General features: G+C 36.8%; 1 protein-coding gene across 1 annotated transcript in view; it reads right to left on the reverse strand.

Moving 5' to 3' along the window:
* Positions 1-22,730, reverse strand: part of PLB1 (phospholipase B1) — a 208,047-nt gene that overhangs the window by 100,725 nt on the left and 84,592 nt on the right. The window contains exons 18-23 of the mRNA XM_031951326.1: positions 22,536-22,594; positions 19,018-19,091; positions 18,044-18,087; positions 8,559-8,667; positions 4,906-4,957; positions 638-718 (exon numbers count right to left, since the gene is read on the reverse strand). Of these exons, the coding sequence (XP_031807186.1) occupies positions 638-718; positions 4,906-4,957; positions 8,559-8,667; positions 18,044-18,087; positions 19,018-19,091; positions 22,536-22,594 (419 nt within the window). The remainder of the gene's footprint in view (positions 1-637; positions 719-4,905; positions 4,958-8,558; positions 8,668-18,043; positions 18,088-19,017; positions 19,092-22,535; positions 22,595-22,730) is intronic.

The following is a 22,730-nucleotide window of genomic DNA, read 5'->3' on the forward strand; positions in this document are numbered from 1 at the left end:
TTCAATAAAAAGGAAATAATGACAATGGAATGGATAGTAAATGAGAGGTATTAAACTCCCAGTCTTTAGAAGTATTCAAGGAGAACTGGGTGACCCCTTATAAGAGGGATTATGGCAGGGAGAAAGGGCAGAATTTAGATCAGATGACTTTTCATCGCAATTCTTACAACTTTGAGATTCTGTGATTTTACTTGATATGTTATCTCAAATGGCAGCACAAAGGTAGAGAGGGCATGAAGGACACAGAATGCTGGAGAGAAGAGGAATCTCTTGTTTGTTTATTGTTATTGATAAAGAAATCAAGATTTTTTTCATGATCACCAAAATGTTATCTTGTTTTCTAGCAAGATATGATCAAATTACCATGATAAAAAGTAATCAAAATCAAATTGTGATGTCTCTTCCTGCTTTATCTCCCTATAGGTGAATGACCTTTCTAATTTCTAGTTAATGACAACACTAAGGGGTCATTGGATTCATATACCTGACTAGTTGGGGTAAGATGAGCCCTGAGTCCTTTATTATCCCAATGCTAATGCTGCTAGTCCATGAAACTGTCAATCAGAGGCTATGCGAACTCCTTCCCAGAGAGTAGAATATTGACTCAAGGTCCTACACTCGGAGACGAGGGACTTACCGGGTCTTTGCAGGAGTCACAGAGATCATTTCCACCTATAAAGATGGTTATTATCTTCCAGTCCTCTTTGAAATTGATTCTCTGAAAAGATTTTTGAAATAAATGAACAAAACAGACAGAAACACAACTCACAGTAAAAGATGAAATGAGAAATAGCTGAGACTTCAGAAGCAATAGAATCTCAATAGAAAGCAAGAAGTGATAACCTTAATGATGGAGAAAAAACCCAAATGAATTTAAAAACCTACTAATGACCATTCAAGCACTAATCAACAAACAAGTGAGAATTCGAGTCTAGAGTTCTAAATCTTCTCCTTCCTTTACATATAAGGAAGTCTGAAAGGCCTAAATTGACTTCTCAAAACCAATTGCTTCAGTTCTTGAAAGGGCTCTGCAATCTCCTCATTGTGGTTGCTCACTTTCATACTGCAAAATACACTGCCAAGCTTATTCATATCTTTCTATCAAATCTTCACAAAGAATCCACCCAACATGAGACCTTTTATGCATTCTTGTGACTTTGTTGTTTGGTTGTTTCAATCATGTCTAACTCTTCATGTTCCTATTTGGGGTTTTCTTGGCAAAGATATCGGAGTGGTTTGCCATTTCTTTCTTCAGTTCATTTTACAGATGAGGAAACAGAGGCAAACAGTTAAGTGATTTGACCAGAGTCACACAGCTAGTAAGTGTCATTGGTACATTTTGAAATCAGGTCTTCTTGATTGTGGTTCAGCACTATCCACTATGCCACATAGATGCTTAGAGTGGCTAGCAGTATGATATTCTGCTTATCTATTGCCTTTCAACCTCATCACGAGACTGATCCTCACAACTTTTAGTCACAATATCTTTGTTATTTCTTTTATGCTACTTTGTATGCATGGGTCATACTCAGTAATATGCCATAAATATATTTAAGCCCATCATGAATCTTCCTTTGTCCTTTAGGTCATCCACAATTGTTTTCTTTCTGAAATTGCACTACTCATTAATTTTCATATGTATAGCACCACAAACTGCTAAGAGTTGAAAAGAGAGCTTTAGTAGCAACAGTCAAATATTACCTAAAACCCTGCCATGGCCCAGATGGGATCCAAATCAATCTTTTTATTTTCAGTTCTGACTCCAGCTCAATGTCCATCTCTATAGACTCTTATTTTAGTGAATTGACCCTCCAACCACATGCCATCATTTAACAATGTGCATCTGTCAGCTCTTTGCGTCTCCTTTATCAATGGCTAGGTCAATCTCTTTTTAGTACCTGGATTTCATTGAGAACAGTGTGCAAAATCTTGTTGCTTTGAAAATAAGAGTATCTGTGGAAGGACCTATCCATCAAAACTTTCCATCAAAAGAGACATCGTACAGGACACTCTTTATGACACTGACAAACTCCTTTTGTGAGCATATACCTTTGTTTGATGCCTCAGTTTATGATGTTGACCCTGAGAATTATTGAACAAAGCTATATCTATAGTCTTATCTGTCATGGAATGTTGTATAATTAGTCTTGGATGATATTAACATATGTGTGGGAGATATCTTGCCCAATATCAGAAAAGTATTAAGTGGTAGAATCAGGATTTCACATGATTGAAAAAAAAAAACAAACCTAGTAGGGTTGGCAGTGTTGTCTAGGCCAGGTATATTAGGCATAGATCACTGATCCTACAGGTGATTCTAATCAGCCACACCTAGTAAATAGGCTAGTGCTTAGGTCAATGTAGTCAAATCACTCAGGTGGACCTCTGACACATCCCCTAACATGATTGTAGATGTCCATCCAGACTCACTGTTCCTGGAGCTCAGCCAGGATGAAAGGTGTGGTAGGCATTATCCAGAGTTGGAGTAGTGTAATTTGGCAGGAGATTACAGCAAGTAGAGATGATATGAAAGGACTCTTTAATCTTAAGAGAACCTAGAAAGGAAATGTCTCTCTAGTTTTCTGGAAACTGAAATTTTCATTTTGAATAAAAGGAGAAAAGCATTTTGTCCTACTAAAGTTTTTTTTTTTTGAAATGGCCCAGGGAATCCAGAGGGAAGGGGCTATTAGCAAAAACATTCTTATAATTTAATATTAACTGAGAACTAATACTATTAATGGGTGGGGTTGTGTGGAAGTCGGTGAAAGATGGAGGCTTTACTGAACAAGCTCACACTTTGAATTTCTTTTGTCAAAGTTCAAAACATCTTTCCTCATTAGGAAGCCAATGGAAAACTGAAAAGTTTTTGTACAAACAAAACTAATGCAGACAAGATTAGAAGGGAAGCAATAAACTGGGAAAATATTTTTACAGTCAAAGGTTCTGATAAAGGCCTCATTTCCAAAATATAGAGAATTAACTCTAATTTATAAAAAATCAAGCCATTCTCCAATTGAAAAATGGTCAAAGGATATGAACAGACAATTCTCAGATGAAGAAATTGAAAGTATTTCTAGTCATATGAAAAGATGCTCCAAGTCATTATTAATTAGAGAAATGCAAATTAAGACAACTCTAAGATAGCACTACACACCTGTCAGATTGGCTAAGACGACAGGAAAAAATAATGATGATTGTTGGAGGGGATGTGGGAAAACTGGGACATTGATGCATTGTTGGTGGAGTTGTGAATGAATCCAACCATTTTGGAGAGTAGTTTGGAACTATGCTCAAAAAGTTATCAAACTGTGCATACCCTTTGATCCAGCAGTGTTACTACTGGGATTATATCCCAAAGAGATTATAAAGAAGGAAAGGGACCTGTATGTGCACAAATGTTTGTGGCAGCCCTTTTTGTAGTGGCTAAAAACTGGAAACTGAATGGATGTCCATCAGTTGGAGAATGGCTGAATAAATTGTGGTATATGAATATTATGGAATATTACTGTTCTGTAAGAAATGACCAACAGGATAATTTCAGAAAGGCCTGGAGAGACTTACACGAACTGATGCTGAGTGAAATGAGCAGGACCAGGAGATCATTATATACTTCAACAACAATACTATATGATGACCAGTTCTGATGGACCAAGCCATCCTCAGCAACGAGATCAACCAAATCATTTCTAATGGAGCAGTAATGAACTTAACTAGCTATGCCCAGAAAAAGAACTCTGGGAGATGACTAAAAACCATTACATTGAATTCCCAATCCCTATATTTATGCCCACCTGCATTTTTGATTTCCTTCACAAGCTAATTGTACAATATTTCAGAGTCTGATTCTTTTTGTACAGCAAAATAAGGGTTTGGTCAGGTATACTTATTGTGTATCTAATTTATATTTTAATATATTTAACATCTACTGGTCATCCTGCCATCTAGGGGAGGGGGTGGGGGGTAAGAGGTAAAAAATTGGAACAAGAGGTTTGGCAATTGTTAATGCTGTAAAGTTACCCATGTATATATCCTGTAAATAAAAGGCTATTAAATTAAAAAAAAAAAAAAAAGAAGAAAGCCAATGGAAATAGTGTGTGGTGGGCAAAGGACTCATTGAAAGGGTTCATTCTTCTCTCTAGAACAAACTGGTCTTTTCCAGACTGTGAACAGATCACCATCAAAAGCCTGGAGAAAATTCTGCAAAGCCCTTGCTAACCCCTTAATACTGTCACAGCTCTATGTAATCTTGGCTTTCTCTGATCTGTCCTGAAAGAGGGAAAGATGCAAAAGAATTAAGGGGGGAAAACTAATAAATGACTACCTTAATGGTAATAGTGATACTGAAATGTCGTAAAATTTTTGACAACACAGGCTAGTCAAGAACATGTGATTTTTGTCTGCATATAAAACTCACAATGCCAATGCAGATCAGCAACTATTATGCAGTTTATAGTTTTGGACAGTTGCCTGGGATATTGAGAAATTAAATGACTTGACCAGGATCCCACAGCCCCCTTGTGACAGAGGCTGGTTCAAAAACAGGTAGTCCTGAGTTTGAGGCCAGCTCTCTAGCCATTACCACATACTACTTCACAAATAAATCCATTGCCTCTTAACTATTTATTCATACATTTGGATGTGGCTCCAGGACAGTCTTTTTGACAAGGACTACTAGTTTGGGGACAGATAAGAAGAAAGCAAAATAGAGAGTTGTGGGCTTCCAAGGTTTTCAGTTTGAAACCTAGCCTGCTACCTATTCATCCATCTTTCCTTCTTTCCATCCATCTATCCATCCCACAACTTCATCTAGATCTCCATCTGATTCCTCTGGCTTATGCAAGGCAGATCCATATTCAATAACTTGTCAGACTCCTTTCAACTCAATAAACAAGAATTCATACTTACTGTATCATTCTTCATCAGGTTGACCAGTCTTCTAGCCTGTTTATGCAGATCCCTACAATATTACCAAAAGAAGGATACTTTAGAAGTAGTGATGATTCCTTGTGATCACAAAGAAGAAGTTATAGTAGAAAGAAGAGAAGGTAGGAATATATTGCACATACCTGTGACCAAAAGGAAAATCCTGCAAAAGGTTTTCTGATACAACTAAGCTTATGTGGGATGTGTAAACACAAGGACAAACTGGATGGTTACGGAAATCCATATGTAATTTCTTCTGCCATCCCTTGGTTTATTATAGATTTTGCTTTGTTTTATATAAGCTTTTAAATTATAACATATTCTGCCCTCATAGCACTCTAAGTGCTAGTGATTTGGGATAGCAAACTTACTCAACAAAGCCAGTGTAAGGGATACTCATGATAATTTTGATGAGTGTGTAATTTTCTATAGGAAATTTCATAACATGGGGATGCTAGAAGGAGGAAACAGATGTATAAGGACCCACAGTGATAGGCTTTAGCATCCAAAAGTCAGGATGAAGGTATTGGGTTCCCAGGGATGGGAATAGGGAGAAGAATGAGGAGGAAAGGGACCAGAAGTCTAATAGAACTGTCATTTAATACTCATTAGGTGCATGCCCAACAGTTTGGGAATGGCTAAATAAGTCATGGTATATCAACATAATGGAATGTTAACTGTGCTATAAGAAATAATAAGCAGAATAATTTCTGAAAAGACTGGAAAGACTTGCATAAACTGATGCTGAGTAAAGTGATCAGAACCAAGAGAATATTGAACAAAGTAACAAGATTAGGTTATGATCAACTGTGATGGATTTGGCTTTTCTCAACAAAGCAATGATTCAAAGCAATTCCAATAAACTTGGAATGGAAAATGCCATCCACACCTATTAGAGAGAGAACTATGGTGATTGAATATAAATCAAAGCATACTATTTTCACCTTGTTTTGTTGTTTTCTCATGTTTGTTTGTTTGTTTGTTCGTTTTTTGGTCTGGTTTTTCTCAGAGTCAGCCCTCTACTATGAAATCTGGGAGGGAATATTATCTTCTTTCTACTCACAGAAATTTTACACACACACACATGCACACAACACACATGTGCGTGCATACGCACACACATACATACATACACACACACACACACACACACCATCACTCTGAATAATTCCTGAAAGTATACGAGTAGTCCCTGTCCCTCACAACCCTCCTCCCCCATCTATACTACTTAAGGAGATGCCCATGCATACTTCTCGAACAAAGTTGTTTTTGTTAACACAAAGACACAGAAAGCTAAAGATGCTTGGAGCTTGTGTGAGCTAAAGTTTTACAAAGAGATAGTAGATTGTATGGAGTAGAGTGCTGCATTTAGAATACTGAAGTGGAGATTTTAAGTCTTGGGTTCAAGTTCCACCCCTGACATTAATTGTAAGATCTTGGCCAAGTCACTTAGGAGTCTCTCAGACTTAATTCCCTCTTCTATAAAATGAACCCAATAATAGCAATAGCTCTTATCTCATAGCATTATTTTGAGACTTAAATGAGATAATAAATATGAATATACATGTATAACTAATTTATATTATAAATGTAAATGCTTCACAAAATTTAAAGCCCTATATATCAGTAACTGGCCGACTCATGGACATCTTAGAAAGAACTGTGATTTTCACCCTTTGACACTTTCAAGTGAAGTAACTTTTAACTTATTAAACCAATTAGTTTATCCAATAATTAATTCCATGTACAAGGAGAAACCATGCCCCAGAAGAAAAATTTAAGTCCTATAGATATTCTAGCTTGTTTAAGTTGCCTCTTTGTGTCTCAGTGTCTCTATCTCTCAAATAGAGAAAATAATTGCATATCTATCTTATAAGGATCTAGTAAGTATAAATGAGGTGTTCCTTATGAAAATTATTTAAGTTTGGGAAAGAAAAATTAATGCTGAAATCCACTAGATTAATATGACTACAGATAGCTCTTGCTTATCTGCTGCAGATGCTGATTCTTTGTAGATGTTTAATCCCATGATAGTTTTATGAGCTCAGCAGCCGTCATGGCCTCCTCAACTTGAACATTCTCAACTGGTGTGGGCTCAGGAAATGTAGCACAGTCCCAATATTAGCTTGAGCCATATGACAGACAGATCAATGCACTATGGGAGAAAATCCCACAATTCCAAACAAAGTTTTAAAAAGCATGGTATCTCTGTCAATCACTATCTTATGCCTCTGGTACAGAAGATGAAGGGGTAGACAGATCATTGTGATGTACCTCCAAATCTGTTCTAAAAAAAATAGAAGGGTCCAGGGACCAAATCAAACTGTTCTAATCAATCCCTAATATCATTTAAATGGCTTTATACAAAGTCACACAGCCAGCTATGCTATATCCTTATACTTCAAGAGTTGAATAAGATTTCTAATTTTCTTAGGGGTTAGAGCCAGGGGGAAAATTTAAAATAATTCAGTTCAACCCAAAAGACATTTATTAAGCCTCTGCTATGTGTAATATAGGGCAGGCTAGGTGGTACAGTACATAGAACACTGCTTTGGAACCAGGAAAACTCACCTTTATGTGTTATTAGGTGCTCAGACTTAGTGTTGTGAAAGACCTTTGAGTCCAAAGCCCTCATTTTACAAAGAGGAAACTGAGGGCTAGCAGTACCTTTTCTAAGGTCACATAGTGAGTGAGTGACAGGGGTCGAATTTGAACCAGGTCCTCTGAATCTAAATCCAGCATGCTGTCTACCAGCTCTCAAATAAAATTACTAACTGTGTGACTCACGCCCCAGAAAGCATGGACATATTCTGGAAATTAAGTTTATTCTGATACTCGAACTTGGAGACTTCTTTCTTTATAGCCCTAAAGCAATAAATATAGAAAATGTAAAAGGTTCACTTCTCCTTTCCCTTCCTCTCCCCATCTTCTTGATTGGTGGCCATTATCCTTCATTCTCGAAGAGAACCAAAATGGCATCATTATTTTAGAGCTGATTCGACTACAGCTGATCTGCCACAGATCATATACAAATAGTCCCTATGACATTTGGGGTGGCTGCTCTAACTTTGTGCATCTCGAGTTTCTTCTGAGCTAATTCAATTCTGCTTTGCTCATAGAGCACAGCACCTTTCTCTGATGAGGGCATATTGTGCTGGGTAGTCTATGCCAGTGTCTCTCATGTCATATACTAAATTCTAAAGTTCTTAAGAGAAATCCTGACAGAATGCTTGTATCATAGTGCTTGCTCTTTTTGGGTTTTCCATAGAATAATCTTTTTTGCAAGCTTACATTTGGTATTCTATATACATGTATATAGTGATACTGAAGTAATGCATATGTCACACACATCTATAATGTACATATGCATGGACATTAACATGTTATATGTATGCAGTAGGATAGGTTCCTATAAGCACAATACATATGTACACATGATGTGCATATACTATATATATACACACATTAAACATATTTGTGCAAAGAGCCAAGAGATCCCTTGACTAGCTTGATGCACTCAAATCTCACTTGGGCAGAATCCCCACCTAACTCTACAGCCATAATCTAGACCAGGTAGCTTCCAAGCAGGATACTCTTTGGATTTTCTATTATTTGCTCCCAGGGACACTACTTACTCAGATTTGGCTCCTGCCACTGCCTGGTTCAAGAAGGTTGAGGGGCTGTCCTGCTTTCCTATGCCAGTAGAGAAGCCAGTCAGTGATGGGTTGAATTCCCTGAGGATGTCTACAAACAGAAAAGCAAAAATAACAAGAATTCAATTCTATATGAAAGCTTCCTGGAAAATCCTGATTGGAGACAGAGAAAGGAGAGAAGGGGAGGCAATAAAGATTCCCCCAAATCTCTGGTCTCAAAGGGAATGCCACCCAAAAAAATGCTTTTCAGATTGTATAACTCTGGGGAGCAGATATTGAGGAGCACAAAGCTGAAAACAAAAGGCAGGAGGTTGGGGGTCTAGGAGGCAACCGAACACATTAGCTAGAATCAATCAAGAGGATCTGGACTTGGATCCTGCTTCCATCATTTATTGCTTATATGATCTTGGTCAAATAATTCAATCTTTGGGGGATTTGTTTTCCTCCTCTTCAATGAGAAATTGGATTAGATGACTTCTAAGGCTCCTTCCAATACTAAATCTATACTCTTAGAGCACAAGACCCATGAATCTGAACCATTCTTAGCCCTAAGCCTTTTAAGGGGCACAAAATACAGAAAAATGCTATATATATCCAGAGATAGAACCTATGAATTCTGAAAGTTTGAAGCATATTTTTTTTAAAACTTTATTTTTATTTTCTTATTTTATTGTGCTTTCTTTTGCACAGTATGACTAATATGGAAATATTTTGCATGACTTCATATATATAATTAATAGCAAATTATTTGCATTGTTAAGGAGAGTGGAGGGACAGGAGGGAGAGAATTTGAAACTCAAAATTATAAAAAAATTGTTAATTTTTTTTACATATAATTGGGAAATATTTAATGAAATAAAAAAAATATTGCTAAAACAGGGCTAGGGAGGGCGGAAGTTGTGGGCATCTCATAAAGTATCAGACTGCAATATATTGATCAATAAAGACACAGCGAGACAAATGTCTGGAGCAGGGTAGAGGTTATTAGGTAATGCACAGGTTACATTAATAGTTATTTGAGAAAAGCATGAAAGGTTAAAGATTCATGAACAGGAGCAATTTCCCCAAAGAGATAAAGAATGTTGCTTCTATTTTAGAATCATAAATTTAGTGCTGAGAAAGTATAGAGTCTCAATACCCTCATTTCACAGATGAGAAGGCTAGTCCCCAGAGATCACATGATTCACTTACCTAAGGGTAACACAGCTAATAAGTATATGAGGTAGTATGCAAACCCAACCCCTCCTGATTCCAGTTTGAGGGCTCTATCAATAGGCTGCTGCTTCTCTATCCACAGTGTAACAAAGCCCAGATTACTCTCAATTACATCTGAGCAAGGGTCTGGCTAAATGTGGTATAATAGAGAATGTTGGACTTGTATCCAGGAAGACCTGGGTTATTGCTTTAGTAAAAATAATAACTAAAATTTATAGTCTCAAAAGTCATAGTACAGTTTTAAGCCTTAATAGCTTAAGCTAAATAGCACTAATAGCTTAAACTAAATAAATGTTAATAGTTCAAATTGAGTTAGTTTTTAACCACACTATGACTTTTTTTTGAACCCCTTATACCACGTAAGGATTCACAAGGCACTTTACAAACATTTTATTTACTCATCACCACAACCCTGGGAGATAGGTGCTATTATTATTATTCCCATTTTACAAATGAGTAAACTGAGGCATGCAAAGGTTAGGTGACTTGCCCAATTACACACAGCTAGTAAATGTCTGAAGCTAGACTGGAATAGACCTTCCAGATTTCAGTCAGGTCATGCCTTTTCTATCCACTAGGCTGTCTAGTTACTTCAACTAGTTACTAGCTTTGTTACCAGGATTAAGTCACTTAACCTTTCCAAACCTGAGTTATTTTACCTTTAAAATGAAGAGCTTCGAAAAGTTGAAAAGTCATGCATATCTTTTGACTTAACAACACTATTAGTAGGCACAAATACCAAAAGAGCTTTGGGAAAAAACAAAAAAATAAAAAAAAAACGAAAAAAGGAAAATGACCTATAGGTACAAAAGAATATTGTCAGCAGTTCTTTTCTCAGGACCAAAAAGTTAGAAATTGAGGGTATGCCCATCAATTAGAGAATGGATCAATTAATTGTGGTATGTGTTTGTGATAGTATATTATCATTCTCTGGGAAATGAGGAGCAGGATGTCCTCAGGAGAAAAAAAACAAACACCTGGAAAGTCCTCCATGAACAAAGTGAAATATACTGTATACAAAATATTAGCAGTGTTCTGGGATGACCAGCTATAAATGACTTTGCTATTCTCAGTAGTATGATCATCCACAACTGCTCTGAAGAACTTATAATGAAAAATCCTATCCATACCCAGAAAAGGAACTAATTGTGTCTGAATACAGACTGAAGCATCTCTCATTTTTATTTTTCTTTTCTTTATTAAAGCTTTTATTTTCAAAACATATGTGTAGATAATTTTTCAACAATGACTCCTGCAAAACCTTGTACTCCAAATTTTCCCCTCCTATCCCCCACTCCCATCCCTAGATAGCAAGTAATCCAATATATACGTTAAACATGTTAAAATATATATTTAACTTAATTTTTCTTGAGGGTTTTTATTTTCACTAAGATGGGGGATCTATATTTTCTTTCACAACTTGGAAATGTTTTGCATAACTTCACATGTGGTTTCTTAGTTGTGAAGGGGGATAAAGGAGAGAATCTAGAACTCAAAAATCTTAAAAACAAATGTAAAAAATGTTTTGGATGTAACTGAGGAAAATATTAAATAAATTTTTAAAAAGTAAAATAAAATACAATGAAGGGCTTGAATTTCTAAAATCTTTTCCAGCCCCAAACCTATGAATCTATGATCCTATGCTACTACTTGCCTGATACCAGAGCAAAAGAGATGCCAGTAATTGTCTCTCTGGAGTAGTAATACTACTACTCTACTACTACTACAACACTAGCTGTATGCTGCATGTACAATAGCTTAGGTCCCAAGAAACATACAGGAGTGGACTTTTCTAAAGTATCTTATAATACCCTTTACCATCACTATACATTTTCACTGAAAAGGCAAAGAAAAGAGGTGGTGGGGCTGGTTCTGTCATTTATGTGAAGACAAAAAGAAATACCATTTCATGAGACACTTGGTCACCTTGTCTTGCAATATCTGTGATAAAGATGAACAAAGGAACAGATAACTATAAAGACAGTAACATCTTATGTAAGAATGTCTGCTGCAGTGGCTAAAATAGAGAAATTCTATGAAGAACTTGAGAAGATGCCCCAAGCTAAGTCAGATTACACCTCAATACAAAGTGAGTCCAATGCAGAGACAAGAGAGGGGGAAAAAAACATTAGAAAATATGATTCAGGAGGAAGAGATAAATGAGGTCAAAGGTGCATCAACTACTTAGGAGCCTCACACTTATATATTGCAGTTTGGTTTTTTTTTAATGAAAAGAGTTGGAAGGCATTAGACTTGCTGAGTTTTAGCTAACAAACATCACAAAACCAAAATTGACAATACTATGAGGCAGTTTCTTAAAAGAAAAAAAAAGACTATTTATTGAGATGATAATTCCTTTCAAGTCATCTCATCTGCACTGATTGGTTAGAATGGAAGTCAAATAACACTAACTTTTAAAAAAGGCAAAATATATGAAGATATTGTGTATGATTACAAGAACTCTAATAAACTATTGACAAAGAAAATTAGTAAATGACTTTCCTATTAATTTTGGTTACTACATTTATTAGAGTTTAATCAGTATAAAGTATTTATCACAACAAGAAAATATATGATCTGTTGGTTAAGAGAGACATAATAGCCAAGGACAAGGTTGTAGAAAACAGGTTTCTTTTCAGCATGTTTCAGAAGAGGATGAGAGATGATTACAAAAAGAATCACCTCACACATCAAGAAAAGAAGAGAAGGCAAAAAAAAAGTTTAACACAAAGTTAAGTTAAGCCAAATCATCATAAGAGCATTTCTTTTAAAAGAACAACAATAAGATGTGAAATGGAAAAGCGTTCATCTCATTGATGAAAGTGGAACCACCATGTTTGAACTTAATACCTCTGTATTCAAAATGATAATTGAGGAAGTAGAACTAGTACTCAAAAGAATGAAAGGAAAGCAATTGGACATGACCAAGAATATGAAAAGGAGTTAATGCTGAGGGCAGGATAGAATCTCAGACGTGGAAGGGACCTTGGAAACTACCAAGTCCAACCTATACTTAATGCCTACAACATAACTGAAAAGTACTTAAATATCTTTATCTTGAAGACTCACAATGAAAAAAGAACCCACCCCCTATCCTTTGCAGATTTTACTTTCTTTCTCTCTTTTGAAAATTAAAATGAAATATATCCTCCAAGCCTAGAGTGCCTCTCTCATTCTACAATTTATTATTTCAAAGATCATGGACAAAAAAAGATCATGTCAGCAGCCAAGTCTGTCAAATTATTAAGAAACTCAGGGCAATATTTTCAAAATATCTTAAAGAAGAGAAAATATCCCTGAATGAAAAGATATTATTACTCAAAAAAAGGCAAGAGAGAAGAAATCAGTAATTGCTGACATTGCCCCTTTTTTCAACTCCACAAAATATGTAAGAAAATGTCCTAGTCTATATCCAAGTCAACTTTGATTAAAAAAAAAAAAAAAACCTATGAAAAGGGAACAAGCAGACTCTCAAAGATGATTCTCTATAGCAGATCTAATCACCACAGTTGTACAATTGATTGAGAGGTATAACTAATACAAGATCTCATTGCTTTTATTTTCTATTGATTGCAAGAAACAATAAGCAAATATGTCAGGAAAACAAAACGTAGCCTTAAAGGCCTTCATTCAACAAAGCATTTCTCATTCACATGTTAGTTTCCATAAATTCCTCTGTATATACAATCACTTAGGTAATTTTGTTCCAATGATCTGATTGTAGATATTAAACGAGTCATAAAACAGGGAGCCATGTTTAAATTTTAAAATGGTGTTTTCCACTTTTATGACAATGCCCAGCACAAAATTTCAAATGGCATAAGTTCTTCATATATTCTTATTTGCAGCTGGCTTTGGGTAATTACATTGAACCATCTCTAGAACATCTCCAGCATCTCCTTAAAGAGATCCATGACCATTCAAAGGAAACCAAGTGGATGAAGAAGGCCAAAGGATGAAGTGGGTGAAGGTTATGACACACAATGGATTTATGGTATTATTTATTGAGTTAATCTGTCAATGTCAATATCTTGGATGGTCACTATAGATGTACAATGAGCCAGGCTGAGAGTTAAATATGAAGAAGAAAATAAGCTGGATTTAATTTGAGAAATCACACAGAACTTTCAATGATGCCAAGCTACTATATTATGCCAAATTACGTGTATGTATATGTCAATATACACATATACAAATACATACATACAGATAGATATGTACATACCAGTATATTCTGTGAAGCTATATCAATATCAGAATCTTAGAAGGCTCAAAATTACAGGTGATCCAATGAACAGTAAAGAGATGCAAATAATAGTGGAAATACATATACATACATTTACATATGTGTATAGATGTATGATTTTAAGATTTGCAAAGCTATTTGCATATATTATCTTATTTGGTATTTACAACAATCCTGTGAGCTAGGTTTTATTTTCTTCATTTTAAAGATGAAGACAGTGAGACTGAGAGATAAATGGTTTGCGCAAGGTCTCACAACTAATAAAGCTTTGAAGCAGGATTTGAACTCAGATCTTTTTAATTCCAAGCCCAGTTCCCTATTCACTATATCATCTAGCTATCTACAAAGTAGCTTATTATCAATAAGAGACAATTTGCAAGAACAAGACTGCTTTCTAGTTTAAATCTATGATCCAAAGATTCTATGTATGAGTGAGCTCGTCAGACACAGTGACAGTGAGGAGAAACAGAGAATCTGAGGTTGCCACTGGTATCTATAACATATGAAAAGACTAGCACTTTGGATAGATCCTACGTGGAAAGACAAAAAATATGGGTTGTACAGGGTGTGAAAGTAAGAATAAGTAGGAATCTATACTAGTGAGTAAAATATCCATACTTATGAGAACTTGGAACCATTGAAATATCAAAATATCTGTGTGGACTTATTTCCCCTCTGATTTTATATTCAACACGGGCATCTTATTAGTCATAAAGGAGATTTCTCACAAAGATGTATCATATCCTTATTTAGCAAGGTCTAGCAAAACCCAAAAATCTTAAGGCATATTCTAAACTAGTTATACTAGTCTCTATACCCCCTATCACTTTTTACTTCTATGTCTCTGCTTGTACCAGGCCTAATAGGCAGCCTTCCTCCCAGGGTCTCTTCAGAGTCTCACTGATATCTTTGCCTGTTAAAATTCTCTCTTCAATTCAGATGTCATCTCTTTGAGAAACTTCCTAGATCATATACCTTAGCTGGAAGTGATCTCTCTTTTTTTGAACTAACATGTTTTGGTATCTCACTTATATACTTATCCTATTTTAATTTATATTATAGTTACTTGTGTTTATGCCTTATCTAACCCTGATGAACTATAAGCTATTGGAAGGCAGGTGTTTTGTCTTATTTCATTTTTTAAAATACCAATTCCCAATAGAGAACTCTGAACATAGAAAGAATTTAATAAATATTCAATCAAACTGAATCACTTGATAACACTTTGGCTTGTTGGATGATACTTTTCAAGGTGGAATTCCCTTTAGAGATCATCTTCTGATCCAACAATCTCATTTTATAGATTATAGAGGACTCTAGAGTTAGAAGGGATCTCATAAACTACCTCAGTTAATCCCAGTAAAGGGATTAACTTTACCAAAGAGGAAACTAAATCTTTGAGAGGGGAAATTGATATTCTCAATACTGTTCAAATAGCAAATAGCAGAATCAAAATTCTAAGTCAAATCTTCAGACTCCAAATCATATTATTTTCACCACAACCCAGGACTCAGGCTTTTTTCTCTTCTCTCCCCTTGAACAACTTTGTTTAGGGGCTTCCAATTCTAGAAGTTTGTTCTTGTTTAACCCAGACATTCCAAAATCATTATTCTGGATGCCACCATGAAATTAAACAGTTTCAAACACAAACTTCTTTAGTGAGTATCAGAAACCCTTGACAAACTGACTCTAATCTACCTTCTCAGCCTTCTCACTTACACATCAATTCCCTTCATCAACTCCACAGTTTAATCAAAGTGGTCTTGTATTTCCTTACAAAAACATCCCATCTCCCAATCCCAATCCTATTCCTAAACCTTTGCACAGGCTGTGGTTCCTTCTCCCCACTATTATTCCTCCCTATTCCCTCCTCTAGGAATTCCAACCTTCCTTCAAAAGTTTATTCAATTGTTGTGCTCTACAAAAGACCTTCCCTTATCATTCCAGGTAGCTAATGCTTCTTTCTGTCCTGAAATTGCCTTCTATATATTTGTATAGATTATCAATAGCTTACATTTACTTACAAGCACATATATTATCTTCCCTGACAAGATATAAGCTCCTTGAGAACAGAGATTCTTTCTTTTCTTTGCCTTTGTTTCCCTAGTGCTTACCAAAGACTGTTTCTTTTCTGCCTTTGTATTCCAAAGTGAATCACACAGCTACTGGCACGTGATGGGCACTTAATAAATGTCTGGTGATTGATGGAAAACCAGCTGCTCTGGGCTTTAGTTAGTACTTCGAACGACAGCACACTCTGGGATGGTTAGCAGCAATGATGCTCTATAGGACGCTGATTGTACAGTGACTCACATTTACTGAGTATCCCAAAAATCCCTCAGCATCAGAGAAGCTTATTTATAGCTCATTTATACAGACCCTGAAATGAAGAAGTCAGGGAATGCATTTGGGCAGAGAATCATGCCTACTTAAAATTCCCAGAGTCTGGGTTGGGCTCCAAATTCTCTTTGCTGGCCAGTTCTGTTTACTCTTGATTATGAAATTTTCTGCTGTTAGGGATCAAAGTCTTAATAACAGATTTTTAAAAAATGGCTTAAAGATATCATAGCTTGCAAAGAAATAACATCAGGTGGTTAAAAACAAAGATAGGTACGCATAAAATTTGCCTTATGGAGAAATGCTAAGGGATTTAGGGAGGAGTATGACAGACTGTAGTCAAATTTTAAAAAGAAATGTAAAATAGTTTGAGGCTTGCACTGGACCCCAAATATGGCTATGTTTGCAGAGCGAGATCAAGATAACAGACTCCCTTCACCTCTCACTGCTGTGAAGGCAACATTACATATGATACTAGATAGACATACTACATCCCGTCTCATAACAAACTAGGCTTAGCTCATTGTTTTTCTAGGACCCAGAGAACCAGTGCACCCAAAATATGCTAGCATTACCACTCCTTGAGTGGTAAGCTTCTTTGTTTTTATAAGAACTCTAAGGGAGCAATCTTTTTTAAAGTTCACCAACCCCCTTTCATCTTTTTTCCCTCCTCTTTCTTTCCTTCCTTCTTCCCTCCTTTCCTTCTTTCCTTCCTCCCTCCTTCTCTTCTTTCCCTGCTTCCCTCCCTTACTCTCTTTCTTCTTCCCTCTTTCCCTTCCTTCTTCCTTCCTTCCCTTCCTTGCTCCCTTCTTTCTTCCCTCTTTCCCTTCCTTACTCCCTTCCTTCTTCTATCCTTCCTTGCTTTCTTCCCAGATTCCCTCCCTCCCTCCTTCCTTTCTTCCTTCCTTCCTCTCTCATTCCTCCCCTCTTTCCATCTGTCCTTCCCTTCCTTTCTCCCCCCTTCCTTCAAATCTAGGGTTAAAATAAAACTCAAGAGGCCACTGAAATCCAACCACTCCATTAAACAGATAAAGAAACTCATAGCTACTGAGATTAAATTACAGAGGCAAAGTTTAAAGTTGAATATTTGAACTGCAATGATACCTTTTCCTTAAACTATAAACCGCTATAAAGCAGAGACCATGTGTATATGTAGATAATGGAGGAGGGAGGGTACTTTTCCTCATTCCCATTGTCTTCTTTTTTTTTTTTTCAGGTTCTCTCCATTGATTTATTCCCCAGACTAGAGCACCCTGGGACTGAGCTCCTGCCTTCTCCCCTCACTTTCTCTGTAAGAAAAGTCCAGTCACTCACCTCCCCACCAGCTCTCCCAACCTCAGTCACAGCTTCCATCCCAGCCTAATAGCCCAACTCAGAGATTGGGGCAGGGGTGGGTGGCAGACCCCAGTGCCAGGGGCACACTGCACCCTGCTGCATCCTCTCACTTCCTGGCACGCTCCCCATCCTCCCCATGGTCTGAAGTTTCGTGGGTTGCTTCTCTGGGCTGCCTCCCTCAAGGTTGTTATGTAGCATGCAGAAGGGGTGAGCATCCCTGCCAGATGCTTCCACTGGAATTTGCTGGGCTCCAGAGGCCACCTGCGCTATAAATCCCTCCACCCCCACCCTGGGCTCCCCAGGCCCAAGCTGGCGCCGGGGAGCAGGTACTCACTTGGTAGGGTAGTGATGCTGCTGATGTTTACATCCCCTCCAATACTGTTCCAAGATGAGGGCAGCATGGAAGAATGAAAGAAAGAAAAAACAGTGATGAAGATACAAAAATAAAACCACACACTCAAAAAGCCACTTACAGGGGGAAAGATACCTTTTCTTCCAGGATTAAGAGATCCCAGAAGAAAGAAGAGATCCTTCTGTTACCTCTTACAGTAGAAAGAATTCCCTCTTCCCTCCTGCCTATTCTCAACATCTGACTTTTAAATGTTTAAGTGAGCAAAGACTTTAAAATTAGAAGATACTTTGGAGGTTATCTAGTTCAACTTTTCCCATTTTATGTATGAGAAAACTGAGGCCAGGAGATGTCATAAGGGGTAGAGCTGGGATTTAACAAAAATTCTTTACCTTCAAATCCAGGTTTTTTCCCACTAGGGCCAATTTTGTCTCCTCAGTGTGTCAAGCTTGGGGCTTAGAGTAAGGAAACTAAACTAATCTTCCATATGCCTTTGAAGCCATTAGTTCACTTGGTGTTACGGACCTGAATTAGAATTCCATCTGCTCTATCATGACCTAAGAGACATTGTATCCCTTCAGTCTCCCTATCTGTGAAATGAAGTGGTTGGTCCATGTGGCCACTGAAGATCCTTCCAATTCTTGAATTCTATGACCCTCTCTGAAGCAGCTGGAAGAGTTGATCTTTAGGATTCCTACTCGTTCTGACATTCTATGACACTCTTAAGACCTGTTATAAGAAGAAATCCTTGCAAACAGGCCAAAACTTTCTTATGGTCTCAAAATTAGTGCTTAGATCTCAATCTTTACCATTGGGATCATTGATAACAAAGAGAAAACAGCCTGGTATCTGGAAGAAACAGCCTTTCCCCTTTCTTTGATGTAGCTTCCTCCAACACACTCCTCGTTTTTCTGGAAACCATGCCCTCATCTCTCACAGAAGGGTGGTGACATACTCACCTCCAAGATAAACCTCGGTATTGAGTTAGGACATCAAGGACATCGCCAAATGTGGATGCTGCCCCGTTACCTGCCTAAAATTTAAAAAGGAGAGAGAAAAAAGTGTGTTTCTTAATAGAAGACTCACTTGTCCATCCAATAAATGCTCCTAAATATTTGGAGATGGCAATTTACCACAATTAGACTCAATGCTTATGCGTTCTCTTCTTTAGAGGTCAACTTTGACTGGACATGTCAGTTCAGATATTTAGAGGGAGAAGGATTGCAACTTCATTAGTATGAGAAACTTCCCTCTTTGTAACTTATACTTGTCTAGTGGTACTGAGTAGAGTAAATGTTTTGCCCAGGTTACTAGCTGCATCCAGAAAAAGAACTGCTAAATAGAAATGTGTAGAATAATTTTACATCTCTCTCTATACATACATATATATGTATATATACATATATACATACACACATTCCCACCCACCCCACACCCCTATTTGTGCCTAAAGATAACCAATGGGGGAGGGGGGAGAAGAAATAAAAGGGAAGAAATTTACATGATAATTTTATTATATATTTGAAAGGAATAGCAAGTTGAATATAATAGATTTATAGTTTCATGTGCAATTATCTTTTTGTTATAGCATGTTATGGAGATGCCTATTTTTTTCGCCATAAATTAAAAAAAAAAGTTTAACATTTTTTTTAAAAAGACTTGAATGGAAGTTCTCTTTGGAGAACTGCCTCCCACAGAGGTTCCCTATTAGATTCCTCGCTTCTGATAGTCTTTATTGGGAGTGGGGGTGGGAAAGGCAGAGCAAGAAATAAACTTTTCTATGATACTTCTATTTTGGTTTGGTTCCAAAAATCTGCTATTAACAACAAAGGTGTTTTGTGAGCCAGGCGTGTCTTGCTTCACTACAAATATGATAATCTTCCAGAAAAGTTAAGAACCATTCCAAGCTGAAATCTAGCCAGGGTTAACCATAAATGGTGGCTGTCTTCTTGCTTGGGGCCAATTCTTTGGCTAAAGTTATAGAATTCCAAGTAGGATCCAGTAGAAAGAGAATGGAACCTAGAGTGGCAGGACCTGAATTTGAATTCCACCTTTACTGTCTATTACTAGTAGATATCCTAAAGCTATTAAGTCTGTTGTTTAGTCCTTTGTGACTTTTTCCTGGCAAAGGTACTGGAATGATTTCCCATTTCCTTCTCTAGCTCATTTTATAGATGAGGAAACTAAGGCAAACAGGATTAAGGGACTTACTCAAGTTCCTACAGCTTGCAAGTGTATGGGGCTACATTTGAATGACTCCAGGTCCTGTACTCTCTCCACTTTGACACCTAGCTGCCCCTTCCTAGTCCTAGAACTGCCATAAATTAACTGTGTGAGACAAGGCAAATAACTTATTATTTCTGTGCGGCTATCTTTCCATCTGTAAAATGAGGGTATTAGAGAGGTTCTTAACCAGTGGCCTACAGACTCCTTGAAGGATCCATAAACTTTGATGGGAAAATAAATTATTTCTTTATTTTTACTAACAACTGAAATTTAGTATTTCCTTCCATTATGAGTGTGAGTGACAAAATATCAATCTGTGAATGGGATCTATAGACCATGTTTCACATTGCCAAGGGGGTTTATGACACTGACAAAGTTAACCCTTATGCTAAATGATCTCTGAGGTCTTTCCCAATCTAACATTCTACATATTTCTAAGCATTTCAAAACTGGCAAATAATACTTTGAACAGGAACCCAACTTCCTAAATAGGGGAATGAGCAAAAGGAGGGGAGTAAACTCAGATTTGCAGATTTTCTCAGTATTTCTTACCCCTTTCTCCCATTCTCTAGCTTCCCTGTTGAGGTCATGCCAGGTGATGTTGCCTCATTAGGGATATTCCTTTGGAGAGCATTCAGAAAGTACTTACAAAAATTTGCTGATACCTAATGACTCAAAACTTACACTAAAGAATGTTAAAGAGAGGAATTAGGAGGGCCATCAGTAAGGGGTAGGATCCAGCTGCTTGAGTAAGAGCTTCTAGATACCATCCCAGAGGGAAATCTCAAAAAGCTAATGAAAAACCCTGTGCCCTTTTTAATTGATAGAGGTCAATGTGGCATATGTAAGGTATCCTAGCTCATGTTGGGGGAGGATTTTCAAAATAGAGAAAAGAATATCAACATATCAGTTGAAGATCCCTTCTCAGGGATTATTTCCATAAGAATTATAATTTTCCAGTAAAAATATATCAGATTTAAAAGTCTGAGAAATTCCCTCTTGCATCTGGGGCCCTTTCCCATGTTCAGTTGCTTCTTGATGACCTTGAGAACTGCCTAGATGAATAAATCTGTGCTGACTACCTAGTTTTTTCTCTGGGGAGTTTGAGGGATGGGTGTGGTCTACAAGTTCTTTTTAGAGTAGAGGTAGTTCAATTTATTAGCATCACTCTCACTGCCATGCCCACAAAAGCAGCTTAGTAATAGTTAGATGTAGTTAAGAGCACTACATCTGGAAGACCTGATTTCAAATCTGACCTCAGTTATTTATTTATGACTTTTATGCCTCAGTTTCCTCATCTGTAAAATAGAATAGTACATACCTTCCAGAATTGTTGTGAGGATCAAATGAAATTATATTTTGCAAACTCTGAGTGCTATATAAATGTAAACTATTATAATTATGATTTTTTACTCTTGCTAAGCATTCATTTTCTTATTATTATGTACCCTTTAACTTTTCTCTGTTATTTGGGCCACTCTCTCTTATCTCAACTTTATATTTCAAACTACTTTTTTCTCTTCACCACAAATTGGCAGTGGCACAGGGTTGATATGAAAGGCATGGTAGGGATGAAGAAGGTCTTGGAGGTTTAAAGCAAAAAAGGTTTAACTACTATAATTGAGAAGGATGAAAACCATGGGATTGCTCTGAAGGGTCATTTTATTTATTTTTCCTAGGTTTTTATTCCTAGGTCATATTAATGAGGATTTCCTCAGCTTATCCCAAATCTAAATACAGATGTGATCATATCACTCTCATGTTCAAGAAGTTTCAGTGGCTCCCTATTACCTCTAGAATAAAAGACAAAAATGGCAGTTTTGCATTTAAGACTTTTTACTCTCTGGTTTTGATCCTCTTTTTCTGTCTCATTACATGTGCTTTGGCCCAATCAAACCAGCCAACTTGCTGGTTTCTGTATAGAATATTTAATCAGTATCCTAACCTTTTCATGGACTGATATCTATGTTGGAATGTTCCCCTTACCTCATCACATTTGAGTTGATAGTACCCCATTCCACTCCTTAAAATTATTTTAAATATATATGTATTTTCTTATTTTCTTATCAGGATATTATTGTCCCAGTAGACTATAATTCTACTTGTCGACTGATAACTATGTCATTTTTAGGTTTTATACCTTTAGAGTTTAGCATTGTCTCTAGCATATAGTAGGTACTTAATAAATGCTTATTGAATTGGATTGAACCCAGACAGACACATTTGCCTTCCCCCAATCCAAAAGACTTACAGTAATTGAGTCTCCCAGGGCTCCAATCACTTTGATATCAGCAGGTTTCAAATTATGAACTGAAAAATAAAAAAAAAATAGGAGGGAATGAAAGTCTGCTTAGGTCCCATGTGACCTATGGCACCTTCTCCCCATACAACAAATCAAAAAAAAATTTTTTTTAGCACCTTTCAGCCAGAATAGTAGATATAAAAA

This window comes from Sarcophilus harrisii, chromosome 2, assembly GCF_902635505.1.
Source record: "Sarcophilus harrisii chromosome 2, mSarHar1.11, whole genome shotgun sequence".
Lineage (NCBI taxonomy): Eukaryota > Metazoa > Chordata > Mammalia > Dasyuromorphia > Dasyuridae > Sarcophilus > Sarcophilus harrisii.